The sequence below is a fragment of the Bos taurus genome, chromosome 4, assembly GCF_002263795.3.
Source record: "Bos taurus isolate L1 Dominette 01449 registration number 42190680 breed Hereford chromosome 4, ARS-UCD2.0, whole genome shotgun sequence".
Taxonomy (NCBI): Eukaryota; Metazoa; Chordata; class Mammalia; order Artiodactyla; family Bovidae; genus Bos; species Bos taurus.
Window position 1 is genome coordinate 35,509,033 of NC_037331.1, and position 18,624 is coordinate 35,527,656.

At 36.5% G+C, this 18,624-nt stretch overlaps 1 protein-coding gene and 1 non-coding gene across 3 annotated transcripts in view; one reads left to right on the forward strand and one right to left on the reverse strand.

Annotated features, from left to right (window-relative positions):
- The window catches only part of SEMA3D (semaphorin 3D), a 230,191-nt gene that overhangs the window by 119,350 nt on the left and 92,217 nt on the right, over positions 1 to 18,624 (forward strand). For both annotated transcript variants that reach the window (XM_059885665.1, NM_001206096.1), the window contains one exon: positions 9,983 to 10,045. In XM_059885665.1, coding sequence (XP_059741648.1) covers positions 9,983 to 10,045 — 63 coding nt within the window. The remainder of the gene's footprint in view (positions 1 to 9,982; positions 10,046 to 18,624) is intronic.
- On the reverse strand, positions 3,254 to 3,358 carry LOC112446533 (U6 spliceosomal RNA). The gene has a single exon (XR_003034536.1). It is a non-coding gene; the product is annotated as a U6 spliceosomal RNA (small nuclear RNA).

The following is an 18,624-nucleotide window of genomic DNA, read 5'->3' on the forward strand; positions in this document are numbered from 1 at the left end:
GAAATGCTTTTATAAATCAGAGTGACCTTCTGACTCTATTTCATTAACTCATTTCATGGCTGAATAAGACATTCTCATCTAATGTGTGACCCTGGAAGTCTATTATTTAGGGGGAAAGACTCAGAATAAATAACTTCTCATTTAAAATCAAGTTATTGATGAAAGAAAATTGCCGCTCTTTTCTCAGTTAATACTTGAAATAAAGAAAATATAAACCCTTGGAAACCATGTGGACATCCCAATAAATTAAGTTTTGGTATAAGGCGCGCTGCTTAGTTTCATGGTGATTAATCTGCTCCTATTGCCTGCAGAACACATGCTGTCTAGTCATCAGAGGTGGAACAATTGCCTCGTTCATGGATGGGCTGGCTCCCCCGCCCGAGTGCTGATGTGCAGGTCCCATCTGGTCACTGTAATGGACTGTCAGGATGTTGTCAGACTGCTCAGACCTCGGCCAGAACTCTGACAAGAACTCTTTCTCTGTCTCCAGTTTTACAGGAAACTGTGTAGATCACGTTTCAATAATTTTCAAGTACTTATTCTAAATGCGAAGCTGTGCCAGGTGCTAAAGAGGGTAGAAAGGAAAAGTGATGTCCCTGGTCACTCAGTATCAGTGGTTACTTAACTTTAATGAGTCATATACTTGTTGAAGAAGATAATGGAGTCTGTGACTTGTATTCCTTACAAAATTTTGGAATCTATCCACAGTTGTAATTGCACCACAAATTCAAAATTACCAACCTATCTGTGGATTTCTTAAATTTCCTTTTAATTTGTATAATACAAAAGCTAATTCTGCAGATAATGCTAAGATAACAGTTGAAAGCACAGCATTAGCTGCTAACAAGTGATGCAGGAGAGACTTGAACTCCTGTCTTGCGAGTCCACTACAGTTCATTGCTCTTTATGCCAGGCAAAGGTCCCAAGCTTAATCTGCTTGCAGAAAGAAAGGGGCAGATGGATATGATAAACATGAGTGTATTGGAATTCAGAAGTAGGCAGTAGAAGAAAACTACATGTATTGGTAGAAGAGGCTTTGAGCTGAGTCCTAAAACAGGAAAGGGAAAGACAGTTCTTACCCAAGACTTACTTCATGAGGAAAGCTATGTGCCCAGATTAGACCCAAAACTTAAGAATTTAAACTTCCCCTCCTGTAACAGTTTCTATCCTAGCCAGTTTGAGTTCTATGAGCTTCACCGCTGGCCCTCCTGACTTTATATCCAACATTTTGTTCTTTCAGCTTAGGTCTCCTACCTCTCTTATATCCTGGGAACCCAGACTCTGGAGTAGTCACTGCTCCCTTGATTGTTCGTATCCTTGTATTATACAGCATTTAGAACAGCATTTTCCCAACTTTTTTACAACCATTCAAAAACTTGACTCATGTTCTTTAACAGAGATGGCCACTTGAATTTTTAAGACTGAAATTTTGTCTTTAATTAGATTTTATGAACAAGTTGTAACTTCCTCTTGGTATTCCATTCAGTTCTTTTGACATCTCTAAATTAGGGCAAAGGGCATTTGACTGACCTTGCACTTGCTAACTTGAGTCAATTAAATTGCTTCTCCAAAGATGAAACAAACAGCAGATCTAATTAGCATTTCCTTAGGATGTTGTTATAAGGCCTTATCATTATTTGAATGTTTCTGTAACTTGCCTAGGATTAAAGAATTAAAAATAAAGTGCCTGACATTTCACCTTACTAAGTGATAACTCTTAATAAGTTATATAGCTTATAAATGAAACTGTAATTGTTAGAAACATTGCATCATTTTACTGTGAGCTCCTCCTGCCTATTTGTATTCAAAGTGAAGTAAATATGCTTCAAAAAAAAAAGCAAATCATTTTGGATTTTGGAAAGAGATAAGCAAATATAATTTGCTTATGATTGTGTACAGTTGTGCTCATTTCATGTACTAGCAAGGTAATGCTCAAAATCCTTCAAGCTAGGCTTCAGCAGTACATGAACCATGAACTTCCAGATGTACAAGGTGGATTTAGAAAAGGTAGAAGAAACAGAGATCAAATTGCCAACATCTGTTGTATTATATAAAAAGCAAGGGGATTCCAGAAAAACATCTACTTCTGCTTCATTGACTATACTAAAGCCTTTGACTGTGGATCACAACAAACTGTGGAAAATTCTTAAATAGATGGAAATACCAGACCACTTTACCAGACCACATGACCTGCCTGAGAAACCTGTATACAGGACAAGAAGCAACAGTTAGAACCAGACATGTTCCATGGAACATGGAACATGGATTGGTTCAAAATTGGGAAAGGAGTTCATCAAAGATGTATATTCTCATCCTTCTTGTTTAACTTGTATGCAGAGTACATCATGCTAAATGCAAGACTGGATTAATCACAAATTGGAATCAAGATTGCAGGGAGAAATATCAACAACCTCACATATGCAGGTGATAACCTTCTAATGGCAGAAAGCAAAGAGGAGTTAAAGAGCCTCTTGATGAGAGTGAAAGAAGAGAATGGAAAAGCTGGCCTAAAACTGAACATTCAAAAACTAATATCATGGCATCCAGTCCCATCACTTCATGGCAAATACATGGTGGAAAAGTAGAAACAGTGGCAGATTTTATTTTCTTGAGCTCCAAAATTACTGCAGACAGTGACTGCAGCCACAAACTTAAAAGACACTTGCTCCTTGGAAGAAAAGCTGTGACAAACCTAGACAACGTATTAAGAATTAGAGACAACACTTTGCTGACAAAGGTTCATCTACTCAAAGCTATGGTTTTTCCAGTAGTCATGTATGGATGTGAGAGTTGGACCATAAAGAAGGCTGAGTGCCAAAGAATTGTTGCTTTTGACCTGTGGTGTTGGAAAAGACTCTTGATATTCTCTTGAACAGCAAGGAGATCAAACCAGTCAATCCTAAAGGAAATCAACCCTAAATATTCATTGGAAGGACTGATGCTTGGAAAAATTGAGGGCAGGAGGAGAAGAGGGTAACAGGAGATAAGATAGTTGGTTGGCATCACTTACTCAATGGACATGAGTTTGAACAAACTGTGGGAGATAGTGAAGGACAGGAAGAGAGGGAAGCTTGGCATGCTGCAGTCCGTGGAATTGCAAAGTCGGACACAACTCTGTGACTGAACAACAAAGCAAATAAAATCAATGTAAGATTAATAGATCATAGGTTGTATTGTCTGTGTTCAGACTAGTAATCTATATTCTGTAAATCTGAAAGAAACAGATACATACCTGTTTGTACTCGTTTTTTAAAGAAATATGTAGCCCTTCACAAAGTTACATGTCATCCTTGTGCAGGGAGCATACTAATCTTTTCTATATCCTTCCAATTTTAGTATTTCAGTGTCAGGTGAACAACAAAGGGGCTCAGCCATACATATACATGTATTCATCTATTCCCCATCTCCTAACAACTCGATTATTTTCCCTCCTTAGTAAAAATTCTTAAGTCACTGCATAGCCTCTGTGCTAAATTGCTCCGTCATGTCCAACTCTGCAACCCCATGGATCGAGGCTCCTCTGTCCATAGGATTTTCCAGGCAAGAATACTGGAATAGGTTGACATGGTGCTGACAAAGTGAGCACTAAAATATGTCTATTTAGAAGTTAGTATCCAATCCTTTCAAGTGTTACAGGCAGAGATGAATCTTTTGGAAGTGATCAATTTCAATTATGAAATACTTTGAAGACAACATAAGCATACTAACATGGTAAGTCAGTAAATTGTTGAATTTGAAAACTAACTTATCAGACATACTTGTTTTAATACATTAACTCATAAATTATCATTTTCAAGTGGAGACATTTTATACAGTTATTTACTTCTCTTCTTTCCCATGTAGTTTTCTGTTATCGACTTGATCTCTAACATTAGCACTCAAATTAAAACCAATTTGCAACCCCTAATTATTTTGTAGTGATTTAATTAGTAGTTTCACCCTAGGTAATTATGTTGAGAAAAATTCTTGGGCTCATCTGGATCCACAGAAAAGATCTGTTTGATTTCTGATGTCTGCCCTGCACATGGATGGAAAGATCAGCCTTGTACATATTTGAGATCCTTCATGTGTAGGGTCCAAGGTCTGGAAGAGTACTCCCACCAAAATGAGAGCCTTAAGATCTGTGTCTGGTACATCATACAGTGTTAGTTAAGAACTAGTGTTCTGTGGGAGTATTTCTGAACAACTGAAAGAAGGCAGTTATGCAAGTAACATCTCAGCTTCTGGTATGCCTCTTCTTGATAAGTGAAAGAAAAATGCCTATGGTTAATTTTCTAAAGGAGTAATGAGAACCGCATCAACTTTTAGAAATAGGGTATGTGTTTTCTTTGCCTTGCATATGCAGCTCTAAATATGGTATGATGCTGGATGTGCAAAGCTCCAAAGTGCAAGAGAGTGTGTATGTCATTTTACTGTTAATAAATTCAGTGAAGGTAGTGAGAGTATTAATAATCACTGCCGTAAAACTTTCCCATTACCTAATGATCAAGAGAGCCTTTTATAGAGATTGTGGACTTTGTATCTTCAAGTATGAGGTGTGATTTTTGTCTGAGCATGAGGCAGTTTCAAAGTATACTACCTGGGCTACTGAAATAATCTCAAGATCTCAGGTACTTCCTGGGCTTTTGTGTAAACCATGCTGATACTTGAAATTATATGTGAAATATTCTATCTCCAATCAGAATTAAAATCTCTGTCTCTCCCTCTATGTGTCTGTGAGTCTTTCTGTCTGTAGCTCTTTTTTTCTTACAGTTTTGTCCCCTCTGTATCTCTCTACACACACACATACACACACACACATATCCAATTTGTCACATTATGTGCGCCACTTCAAAAGATAATTAAAAAACAAATAAGTTACTTGAACATATTTCTGCCAACTCTCTGTATGTGTGGAAATTTTGTTTCTTTGGCTTTATTTTTAAATTGAATTGCGTGAAATTTTGCTGCTTTGTACTGGAGGAGGGCAGGGCAACCCACCCCAGTATTCTTGCCTGGAGAATCCCCATGGACAGAGGAGCCTGGCGGACTACATACAGTCCATGGGGTTGCAAAGAGTCGGACATGACTGAGTAACTGAGCACAGCACAGCACATTGTTTATCAACAAGGGATCAAAGGGAATATTAAAAAAAAAAAAAAGAAACCTTATTCTAATGACTAGGTAGCAAGTAAAAGAAAATTTCACCATAAATGATAATTAAAATAATTGCTTTAAAATATTGGCACAACTTCAGTGATCTTTTTTCCTTTTAAGTAAATGTTTAGAGTCGGAAAGATAATCAGATATCTCCCAGATTGTTATTCTTAAAATAATTCTATTTGTAATTCCTAAATTCTTGACAGCAGTATGTCAAAATAAGCCAATATAATCTCAACAACTTTATTTTTATGGCTTGAATGTTTCCTTAAGAAGTAAAATTGTCTTTATGATACTATCTTAGAATTCCTGTGGAATAACAATAATGACCTAAGGATAATCTCTGTTTTTTAACAAGTTTTAGGCTTTATGGGATTGAAGGTGAATCATGAAAAGTGAGATAACATTTTGGGGAAAAATTCTGCTTTGTAAACAGACATTAGAAGATTTATTAATATTGTTTTTTGAAGTCCAACAAATTTTCAGTGCTTGAATATCTTTGTATAGCATTTATCCACTAATCAGAAACTCAGTTCTTGGAAGCTTGTCATTTTAGTATTAATTGCTTCATTTACTAGGGTGACATAATTCAGTTTAAAATTGTATGACTTAAAGTTAATAACTGAAAATGTACAACAAAACCATTTAAACATCTTTTAAAATTTGTGCCCCTTTACAAAGAGAAAAAAGAATCTTCAATTACTATTTTACTGGCAAGTCTTAAAGACACAATTAGAGCTGAAACTATTAAACTAAACTAAACTATTACATTAGAGTTGAAGCTACAAGATCAAGTAATTTAAAACAATGGCTCAGAAGTCAGGACTGGTAGGGACTTTTTTCCCACATAGTGCTTCGAGGGCTCCCTGGGCATCCTGGCCCCATCCTCTGTGCTCCCTTCTCCCTAGGTTTATATCTCTGGTGGAAATGCCATTTCCCTGTTTACAGAACTGTCTTCCTGACTCATATCGTAGACCTCAGAGCCACACCTTACCAGGTATACAGAAGCCCTTTCATAGTTATGTGTTTAATGAACAAATAAGTAATGAACAGTAAGTAATCTGTGCTAACCTTGGAACTTTGATTTAGACTTCTAAAATGATTAAAAAAAAGATTGCTTTCACATTTTGTCAATCTTTAGATAACTCCTTTTTGAAGCTCCTATAAATATATTAAAAACCAATTTTAGAAGCATCATTTATCTCATAATTTACTTCAACTCAAGCACCCAGTACACTGGTTGAAGGTAAAGGAGAGAACCCAGTGATGTTCTTCTTTTTTTTTAAGTCACACTTAATATGAAAAAAGTCCTGTATTTCCTTTTTTTTTTTTTTTTTTGTATAGTACTAATACCAGTAAGCTATTCAGGTCTGAACAAATCTACAAATGTTTATTCTAAATTTATCTCTGAAATATGATTAAATCTGACCATCATATAAAACAGAAAAGAGCAAGATCTGACATACTGAAAGGATTCAAAGAAATATTAATCTAGATTAGAGACCAAACAAAATGAGCTAGTGATTAAACAAGTTGACACATTGTGGATATGCATTCCATGTACCATTTATTTTTATTCCAATGATACAAAGTTATCCTTTGTAAAATCACTGTTACACAAAAGAATCAGCAAATATAGCTTTGCAGTATTGCAAGATGAAAGAATTCTTAAGATTGCACAAAGTGAATATATGTAACAATACTGAACTATATGCTTTAAATAACCAAGGTGATACATTTGATGTTATGCATATTTTATCACAATTAATAATAATAATCAGCAAGATAAAAGATGATATCTTGAGCTTATAAGTTCAAATATGAAGCAAAGATTCCATAAATTCAAGGTGTTATTTAAGGTGTTATTTTTAAAGGGGCAAGAAGTACACTCAGTTCAGTGTTTTTGCTGCCAGTGACTAAAAATAAAAATAAACAATAAAATAAAACAACTCGAAGAAACTCTCAAATTTCCTGATAGATACAGTGTTTTATTTTTGCTCTTTATATATTAATTGATTTAGGACTTCTTGATTTCACATTGATGACAGACTGTTGTCTGTCATCTGGATTATGCATGGCCCATTTTGATTCATTTACTAATTTACATAATTAAAAACAGTTAAGAAATATACATCTGAAAACACACCATCCAGAACAAAAACTAAAATCTTTAATATCTTGTTTTGTTTTTTTTTACTGGTAATTTAATCATTTTCTTTTTACTAGTCTTGGATAATCATCTTTCTGAATCCCGTATTCATCACTCTTCTGCTTTTCTTTTTATGTATTTATTGTATGTACATACATACTTAAAAAGTGCCTTTTATTTTAGTTGTTTTCAATATTATTCTAAAGAGATTATGCTGTTGGTCATTTTGAAGAATATACTTTTTTCACTAATAATGAAATTGCTGAGGTCCATTCATACTGCTTTTCATTGCTGTAGTTCATTCATATTTTATTGCTGGCTGTGTTCAAAACCTCAGATATGCAGATGATACCACTCTAATGGCAGAAAACAAAGAGGAACTAAAGAGCCTCTTGATGAGGGTGAAGTAGGAGAGTGAAAATAAAAAAAGGCTTAAAACTAAATATTAAAAAAACTAAGATCATGGCATCTAGCACCATTACTTCATGGCGAACAGAGGGGGGAAGGTAGAAGTAGTGACAGATTTCCTCTTCTTGGGGTCTAAAATAACTGCAGATGGTGACTGCAGCCATGAAATCAGAAGACAATTGCTTCTTGGCAGGAAAGCTATGACAAACCTAGATAGTGTATTGAAAAGCAGAGCCATTACTCTGTCAACAAAGATCCAGATAATCAAGGCTATGATCTTCCCAGTGGTCATGTACAGTTGTGAGAGCTGAACCGCAAAGAAGGCAAAGTGCCAAAGAATTGATGCCTTCGAATTGTGGTGCCGGAGAAGACTCCCAAGAGTCTCTTGGACAGCAAGGAGATCAAACCAGCCAATCTTAAGGGAAATCAACCTTGACCAGTCATTGGAAGGGCTGATGATGAAGCTGAAGCTCCAGTATTTTGGTCATCTGGTGTGAACAGTTGACTCATTGGAAAAGTTCCCGATGCTGGGAAAGATTGAGGGCAGAAGAAGAGGGTGTCAGAGGATGAGGTGGCTGGATGGCATCATGGATGCAATGGACATGAACTTGGGCAAGCTTTGGGAGATAGTGAGGGACAGGGAGGCCTGGCGTGCTGGAGTCCACGGGGTTGCAAAGGGTTGGACACAACTGGGCATCTGAACAATTGTTCAAAATCACGTGCATGTGTTTTAAACCGTTTCTAGACAAACAGCATCTTTATGTCTTTATTGTGAGCCACATCCATGTTAGCTGGTCACCTGAGCCTGCTGCTAGATCAGCAACCATATCTGTGTACTCTCTTTGGTTAGATTTGTAGTTGTTAAAATATGCTCTAGGACTTCCCTGGTGGTCCAGTGGTTAAGACTCTGGGCTTCCAATGCAGAGGGCTTGGGTTCAATCCGTTGTCAGGGAACTAAGATCCCACATGCCATGCTATGTGGCCAGAATTTCTTTTTTTTTAATGCTGTAAACAAACAACCTTGCTTCATTTAAAAATCACAGTAATTACATCATATAGATCTATTCAAAGAATGTAAGTGCTATTCTATGTTCTCTTTGTTCAGAAACTTAAAACCCTAATATTTGACTATGAATATAACATCATATAAACATTAGTGACTTCTAAATCATTTGTTCAATTCCAGGTTTAACAAGTCTCTTTCAATGTATTCCCTCAGGATATTTTCCTTTTTTCTCACCTATTAAAATATTTTCTGCTAACACTGGTGAGAAACATAATAAAAATTTGTCAGGAACTCTTGGAACATATAAGCTACTCAGAGCTTGACTTTCTTGTTTCTTCTTGCCTATAGCTTAACAAAGAGCAATTCTTTCTGTAAGCTAATGGAGTATTACAACAGTTTTAGGCTTTATTTTGAAAAACTTCCTGGAAGAACTTCTAAAGTTCATTAAAAATAAGACAAATTATTTGTGGTAAATTCAGGACTGTTCAAGCTGATTAAAAGTGATCAATCAAGGAGCCTACTGCCTTTGTCTGTATGCATTTGCCCAAATAATATTTATTATGTAGTGTTTGAGACCGCCCCCCACCCCTCCCAGTTCAAGGCACAGACTTTGGGTCATGCTTTGGCTCTGTTGCAAACCAGTCTGATGGCCCTCGACTTGTTGTTTAATGACTATATGAAGAAATTTTCTGACCCAAAAATGGTGAGAGTAAGCATAGCTATTTTAAAGGTTACTGAAAGATTTAAATAAGATAATGCTTATCATCCTATTTTAATGTTTAACTAAATGAAAGATGTGTCTCAGCTCTATATGTGTTAAATATTATGAACAATTTCACACTGGTCTTTGACTTGAAGTGATAACTTATGCTTGTGACAGAGAGCTGTTTCTCACACCTCACTGAATGTTTATAGTGCACTACTGCTCTGAGCAAACAGAGAAAAAACAGGCTAAAAAGAATCTCTTACCTAAAGCAAATGCTAACCTGAAGTTCTGTTGAAGTCACAATAAGAAGTTATACCACATGATTTATCGATTATTAAATACATTTCAAAATAAATTATAATATTGACAGATAGAAATGGATGTTTCTGCCAGATTTTTCTTATACTCTTTTTAGAATGATTTTAGAAAATATTTAAATCTCAAAATTCTTAAATCATAGCTAACAATATGCTTTTGGCTTGATACCCACTCTTTAATTTCACACCCTTTCCTAATTAGAATCGTAGGGTGTTTTAAATATTCAGATTCTAACACACCTTGAAATGTTTTACAGATTTATTGGCCTGCTGCAAAGGAACGGGTGGAATTGTGTAAATTAGCTGGGAAAGATGCCAATGTAAGTATGAGACTTTAAAAAATATCTTTGTTAAACTGGTACTGATATGATAGCAAATATTTATATTAAATTTTATTGAATGAATGACATTAGTGTATTATTTTTACAACCACACTAATAGTCTATGTAAAGATTAATATGGTATAAAATAGTTCTACTTTGCCAAAATGAATGACATTATTCTCAGAAATTTAGAAATACTACACTTTCTAAAGTGTTACTTCTGATTGTATTTTCTTCACAAAAAAATACCAAAAATACATTTAAAATATTTAAAAATAAACTATTAGGAAATACTATATTTCTAGAATTGTGTATTTTTATCTAATCTGTGTATTTTTTGAATGCACACAAAATCATCAGTTGTTGTAGCATTACAAACACACACTTGATATTTAATTTTGGGTGAAATTAAACTTATAACTATAAGAATTCTTTCAAAAGTAGGCATTATAGAGATACTAAGAAAGATCGGTTGTCCTGCTTGCTCCGTCCAATTGTGTTGCCTGTTTAATCTCCTGTGATGCTAAGGCTTTGACCACCTCTTCTCATCTGAAAGTTCTAATTCAGGTCAGATTATCTGTATTCTGCCCTGACTTCTTGCATTGTATGATAGGGAGAATTGCTCTTCTTTGGAAAAATAAGTCACCCCCTGAATATAACTCAAGATGACAAAGTTCCAACTTCGGGCAAAAGCATGGACATCATGAGGCTTCCTTTGTATCATCCTGGAATGTTTCCCCTCACCACTATAACCCAAGAATATTAAGCTGAGCAGTGCCCTTATATTTAATAACAGCAAATAGTTTGTGTTGTATGAAAGCACAACTAGATTTAAAAATTCTCACTTTAATATTGTGCTAAAGGTAAAGCAACATGACATGTTGCTTAGTAAATTTAAGGGGAAGCTTAGAAGCCTACCAATCCAAAGTGAAAAATGAAAGTGAAAGTCACTCAGTTGTGTCCAACTCTTTGCGACCCCATGGACTGTAGCCCACTGGGCTCCTCTGTCTATGAAATTCTCCAGGCAAGAATACCGGAGTGGGTTGCCATTTCCTTCTCCAGGGGATCTTTCCGACCCAGGGACTGAACCCAGGTCTCCTACACTGGAGGCAGATTCTTTACCATCTGAACCAGCAAGGAAGCCTCATAACAACTGATTTATTCATTCATTTGTTCATTCATTTACTCAACAAGTATTTATTAAGAGCCTAAATATGTATAGTTATATTCTTGAGTTATATTGATCCATATAGCCAATTATGGACCAAAAATATTTCAAAAAAGAAATTCCAGACAGTCTCAAAAAACAAACTTGAATTTACTGCCTTCTGGCAACTTTTATATAGTGTTTACATTGTATTTACAATTGTTTATATTGTATTTACAATTGTTTATGTATCATTTACATAGTGCTAAGTATTATAAGTAATATAGAGATAAAGTATATGGGAAGATATATAGAGGTTTTTCTGCCATTTTATATAAAGGACTTGAGCATCTTCAGATTTTTATATCTGTCAGGGTTTTGGAGCCAATTTTCTGAGGATACTGAGGGACGATTGTCCTGCAAAACAAAATAATCAAAATGAAAGAAACTTTTGGTTATGCCTGATTTTGTATTCAATTAGTGTTAAATGTGATCTTTTCAGGCACCTAATGTTAGCAGAAATATGTCAGGGAGTATTCGTTTCAAATGCAACAGGAAAACATTTTTATATTTATTTTACTAGATATGAAAGAGATTAATTTAGAATATATTCTTCCTCTCATGTCTCTAATTTCTTCACCCTGTTCAGTGTCAGGTACCCTGGGAGCAGGTGCCCAGGTCTGAAAAAGCAACAGTACTTTTTTGAACTCATGGGGAAAATAGATGCTTTGGTTATGGTTTTTCAAAATTATTTTGTTGCATAACAATAGAAGCTTATCATAAACAGTGTGAACATTTTAATGTTTTATATTTCACTAGTATTGAGTGTCTGATGAAGAGGCAAGAAGGAAAAGGCTGTTTTAAATGTACTGCAATGAAATAGTGTCAGTTTTCCCATGGAATAGATGAGGGATAAGCTCTCAAGGTCAGACAATCAGTGAAGGTTTTAATTGTGTCAGTGTTCTCATTTCAGTATGTTCACTAATTTCAGTTATATAGTAACTCAGTTGCCTCTCTTATTAAGTTAAAGAGTGATAAACGTTTTTGAAGGTAGTGTCCTAGACAGCACATAAGAACCAGTAAATGGAATCTGTTCTTCCAATTCAATTGTATTTGAGAGCTGATAGTCACCTCTAACACCTGTTAACCTAAGATTAGAGGTTTGGGGAGCTTTTCTCTTTTTACTGAAGTCTGTAAAGTTTGCTGTTGAAGTATGTAGGAATAATAAAAGTGTCTGTCTCCTTTTTTAATTTGTCCCTTTAAAATAATATTATATTTTAGAGTTACTAAGAATAGGTAACATATTTATAGTACTTACCATGTTCCAGGAACTGCTTTCAATGCTTTATACCTATAATCTTGATTAATCCTTAAAACAATATGTTAGATTTTATTATTATTCCTCATTTTCCAAATGAGAAGACTGAAACCAGAACAATTAACTGACTTGCCCAATATTACGTATTCAGTAAATAGTGAAGCCAGGAATTAAATCAAGAAGGCTTGCCCCACAATCTGTGCTCTTATGAAATACTACAGTCTACACATAAAGATTTAAGTTTTATGTGTAAGGTCTACAAACTGAATCCCTCAAACCATTTCTCTCTTCACTATCACCATAACACAGATCCTCATTTTACATCATTACATAGATTTTGGTCCACAGAAAACTGAGACTAGTCTGTGGTTTTATTATCATCTCTTACAACCTTTGGCATTACCCACACTCTCCCTTCTCTAGTAATTTTTACCTATTTCCCAAGAGTGTATTGAGAATTAACAAGTGTTTAGAAAGACTGTCCCTTTACACAAAGGTACTATATAACTGAAAAATAGTGAATTATTTACCATAATGAAAGTTAGCTAGTTGGTGTGCTGAGGAGGTGGAAGAACAGGATACAAAAGAGAGCTAGTCCTCTTGCTTGAGTACAGTCCGCAATTTTAATCCAGGGAAGGAAGAGGCGACAGGACGCTATTTGGTCTATTTTGTTTCTGTTTAGAATATTATTCAACAGAAAGTCACTAAAGAAATGGCTGGTCCTGCAAAGAAAAGAGGGGTAAACAGCTCAGTCCTGACAAAAGAATGAATGGCGTGTGGGCAGCCTGGGCTGTTCGTCAGCTTAACTATCAGAGCACACAACCTTGTCAATAGAGACACTGCAAAGAGTTAAAGGATCTTCCGTCTCTAAAGTTCTCTGATTACATTTATCTTCCGTTTTAAAGAACATCTAAAAGTACAACAAAGTGTTCGTTGCAGAAAGTTTGAAAACTATATAGATTCATCTGTAAATATTTCTTTCCCCATGAACATTACCCAGAGATAGCTGGTGACATTTTGATGTTTATTCTTCTATCTTATCTATTTACTATTTTTCAGAATGAAATCATTGTATACATAGTCCCTTAAAACATTTTTTTTTCACTTCACAGACTGCCATGAGCATTTTCCCATGTCATTAAATTCCTTTTTATAACACTACTTTTAATAGCTGCACTGCATTCCTTTATATATTATTTCATCAATCCCCTATTGTTAGAATTTTGATATATATCCAGTTTTTACTATTGTAAATGATGCCACACATGAAAAACCTTATATATAAATATTGTGAACATCTCTGGTTATTGGGTAAAATTACTGGTCAAAGGATATAAAATATTTTATGCATTGTAAAATGGCCCTCCAGAAAGTTTAAGCTTCTTATACTTAAATTAGCAGTACATGCTCTTAAGAGAGTATATTTCCCCATACCCTTGCTAATATTGTATACATCATATACTTAATGCTTAACATTAATACATTAATGAATGAAATAAATATATTTAATTTTTGCCAACAAAAACAAAATTATTTTTATTGTTTTTAGCTTGAAGGTCGTTCATTACTATAAACACTAAATATCATATATATTTGTAAAATTAAGATTTATATTCATATATGATTACTTTGGGGGCTTCCCTGGTGGCTCAGAAGTTAAAGCGTCTGCCTGGAATGCAGGAGACCCAGGTTCCATCCCTTGATTGGGAAGATCCCCTGGAGAAGGAAATGGCAACCCACTCCAGTACTCTTCCCTGGAGAATCCCATGGAGGGAGGAGCCTGGTAGGCTACAGTCTTTGGGGTCGCAAAGAGTCGGACACGACTGAGCAACTTCACTTTCTTTCTTTCTTTCTTTCTATGATTACTTTGTGTCACACTCACGTAAAAAATGTCCTTTCCTAGTTTTCCTGTTAGGTATTTAGACTTTTATAGGCACATCTCTCCTTTTTTTTCCTTTAAATTATTTTTTTTCCCCTTCTACCATAAGTGGTAGAAATCTGTTAGATTTTTGTTGTTGTTGTTAAATAATTTTTGAGAGAAGTGTGATATTTGGATTTTCATATACTTATTCTGAAGTGTTGACAACATATTAAAATGTTTTTAATATTATAGGACCGAAACAGATATCTTTGCAGACTGAATTTTAACAGAGGTCTACCTGACAAACCTAAGATATACCACAATAATAGTTCAGTTCAGTTCAGTCACTCAGTTGTGTCCAACTCTTTGCAACCCCATAAATCACAGCACGCCGGGCCTCCCTGTCTATCACCAACTCCCGGAGTTCACACAAACTCATGTGCATCGAGTCAGTGATGCCATCCAGCCATCTTTTCCTCTGTCGTCCTGTTCTCCTCCTGCCCCCAATCCCTCCCAGCATCAGGGTCTTTTTCCAGTGAGTCATCTCTTTGCATCAGGTGGCCAAAGTACTGGAGTTTCAGCTTCAGCATCAGTCCTTCCAATGAACACCCAGGACTGGTCTCCTATAGGATGGACTGGTTGGATCTCCTTGCAGTCGAAGGGACCCTCAAGAGTCTTCTCTAGCACCACAGTTCAAAAGCATCAGTTTTTCGGCACTCAGCTTTCTTCACAGTCCAACTCTCACATCCATACATGACCACTGGAAAAACCATAGCCTTGACTAGACAGACCTTTGTTGGCAAAGTAATGTCTCTGCTTTTCAATATGCTATCTAGGTTGGTCATAACTTTCCTTCCTAGGAGTAAGTGTCTTTTAATTTCATGGCTGCAATCACCATCTGCAGTGATTTTGGAGCCCCAGAAAATAAAGTCTGACACTGTTTACACTGTTTCCCCATCTATTTCCCATGAAGTGATGGGACCGGATGCCATGATCTTCGTTTTCTGAATGTTGAGCTTTAAGCCAACTTTTTCACTCTCCTCTTTCACTTTCATCAAGAAGCTTTTTAGTTCCTCTTCACTTTCTGCCATAAGGGTGCTGTCATCTGCATATCTGAGGTTATTGATATTTCTTCCAGCAATCTTGATTTCCAGCTTGTGCTTCTTCCAGCCCAGCGTTTCTCATGATGAACTCTGCATATAAGTTAAATAAGCAGGGTGACAATGTACAGCCTTGACGTACTCCTTTTCCGATTTGGAACCAGTCTATTGTTCCATGTCCAGTCTAACTGTTGCTTCCTGACCTGCATACAGGTTTCTCAAGAGGCAGGTCCGGTGGTCTGGTATTCCCATCTCTTTCAGAATTTTCCACAATTTATTGTGATCCACACAGTCAAAGGCTTTGGCATAGGCAATAAATCAGAAATAGATGTTTTTCTGGAACTCTCTTGCTCTTTTGATGATCCAGCGGATGTTCACAATTTGATCTCTGGTTCCTCTGCCTTTTCTAAAACCAGCTTGAGCAACAGGAATTTCATGGTTCACATATTGCTGAAGCCTGGCTTGGAGAATTTTGAGCATTACTTTACTAGCTTGTGAGATGAGTGCAATTGTGTGGTAGTTTGAGCATTCTTTGGCATTGCCTTTCTTTGGGATTGGAATGAAAACTGACCTTTTCTAGTCCTGTGGCCACTGTTGAGTTTTCCAAATTTGGTGGCATATTGAGTGCAGCACTTTCAAAGCATCATCTTTTAGGATTTGAAATAGCTTAACTGGAATTCCATCACCTCCACTAGCTTTGTTCCTAGTGATGCTTCCTAAAGCCCACTTGACTTCACATTCCAGGATGTCTGGCTCTAGGTGAGTGATCACACCATCGTGATTATCTTGGTCATGAAGATCTTTTTTGTAAGTTCTTCTGTGTATTCTTGCCACAATGATAGGCATGTGGCAAGTGATCAAAAAAATTGAAGATCATAGTATTCTGCAAAATATACTAAACACAAAGATTGATCAGATTCTTAATCATAAGTGTCTTTTCATGTTGCACCTAAATAATTTAAATGATTACAATTCAGTTATCAAAAACACATATAAAGCTGTATTGGATTTAATTGAACTACATGTAAGATTAAGGACTTACAAATACTTCTGTTTTGCTAATATTTTTCCAAGTATTAGGGGGAAACAAGTTCTAGATGTTAATACATAGATGAATAGGTATCTGTCTTTTCTCTAAGTATTAAGTTTTATATTCGTTTTATTTATAGCTATATATCTATTTATATATGTGTGTTTTATATATATATGTGGGAAGGATTGGGGGCAGGAGGAGAAGGGGATGATAGAGGATGAGATGGCTGGATGGCATCACTGACTCGATGGACGTGAGTCTGAGTGAACTCCGGGAGTTGGTGATGGACAGGGAGGCCTGGCGTGCTGCGATTCATGGGGTCACAAAGAGTCAGACACGACTGAGCTACTGAACTGAACTGACTGAAGGATGTGTATGGGGCTTCCCTGGTGGCTCAGTCGTAAAGAATCCACCTGCCAATGCAGGAGACACGGGTTCAATCCCTGGGTTGGAAAGATCCCCGGGAGAAAGAAATGGCAACCCACTCCAGTATTCTTGCCCTGGAACTCTCATGGTGTAAAGAGCCTGGCAGGCTACAGTCCATGGGGTCACAAAGAGTTAGGACTTAGCGACTGAATAGCAACAACAGAAAGAAATGTGTATAAGGGTAGATATTGGAACGAGTAATATTACTTGAAAAAATCAGCAAGTTGGTATGTGTGTGTGCATGCTAAGTCGCTTCAGTCGTGTCCAACTCTGTGCAACGCTATGGACTGTAGCCTCCCATGGGATTCTCTGTTCATGGGATTTCCCAGGCAAGAATACTGAAGTGGGTTACCATTTCCTTCTCCATCGGATCTGCCCAACCCATTTATCCAGCCTGGGACTCCTGCACTAGCAGGCAGATGCTTTCACCACTGAGCTGTTACTACTACGTGTGCACGTGTGCTAAGTCTCTCCAGTCCTGTCGGACTCTGTGCGACCCCATGGACTGTGGCCCTCCAGGCTCCTCTGTTCATGGGATTCTCCAGGCAAGAATACTGAAGTGGGTTGCTGTGCCCTCCTCCAGGGGATCTTCCCGATTTCGCTTAAGTCTCATGCATTGGCAGGTGGTTTCTTTACCACTAGTGCCACCTGGGACACCCAGAAGGTTGATACTTGTTTTTAATTCTGTCTTTTTCAGTCTGTCTTATAGTGGAGAGTTGAGGAGGTAGGAAAGAGAGTAGGTAGGAAGCATAGGAAGGAAGGGGAAATTCAGTTCTCTTCCAAGGTTGAGTATATCACTCACTGAGTTGAATTGTTTGATCACGTGCAACAACCCTTACCATTGTGGCAATAGCTATAAATTAGTCAGCTTTCAGGGAAAATTTAAAAAGCTGCTTCTCAGAGTTTTCTTTCTTCATGCCTCACAGAATTACACCACCCTTAATAGCTATGCAGTTTGCTAAGTGAATTAAATCAAGTTAATTATTGCTCATGCTATTTAAGCAAAACCTAATGAAACTTGTGCACAAAAAGAAAACACATAATCTTTGAGCCTTAAAAAATGTTATAAATTAAAAGAGAAAGACTTTTGTTTCACTTGAGGCACTAGTGTTTGGCTGAAATGACCACCCTAGGCAAAATTTAAAATAAGAGACTTTATCTTTTAGAATCTCTTTCCACGTTTCTTTCCTTCAGGTAACCAATGCCTTTTCATTGCTTCAATCTTCTTAGAGAACTGCCTGCCATCAACTTCATCGACAGGAAACTTTGGGCAGAACTGACTTTTGGGTAAACTAAGTCAGAAAATTCAGAACTGTCCCTACAGTGTTCTATTCCATGGCAGCCCAGTCTGAGAGAAGGGAGAATATTACCAAGAGTAAATCCTTGGTAATATCTCACCAAGTCAGGAACTAGCATAATGGGTTACTTTCCAGGGCTGGCTGCATCTTAATAAAGTACTCCCAGAAAAGTTAAAGGATGTGCAATGTTTTAGGTGTGATTCAGAGCTTTTCTTTATCATCACTCAAATTATATCTCCTTTGTGTGTGATGTTTCACTCTGGGCCTTATTTGCCTTTTTAAACAGTGCTGTGTCTCACAGTCTCTAATCTTTCAGACTTTATAATTTATAATCTGGAAAGGCAGTTGTTTTATTTCTTTATACAAATATTTATTTCAAACTCTTGTAAAATT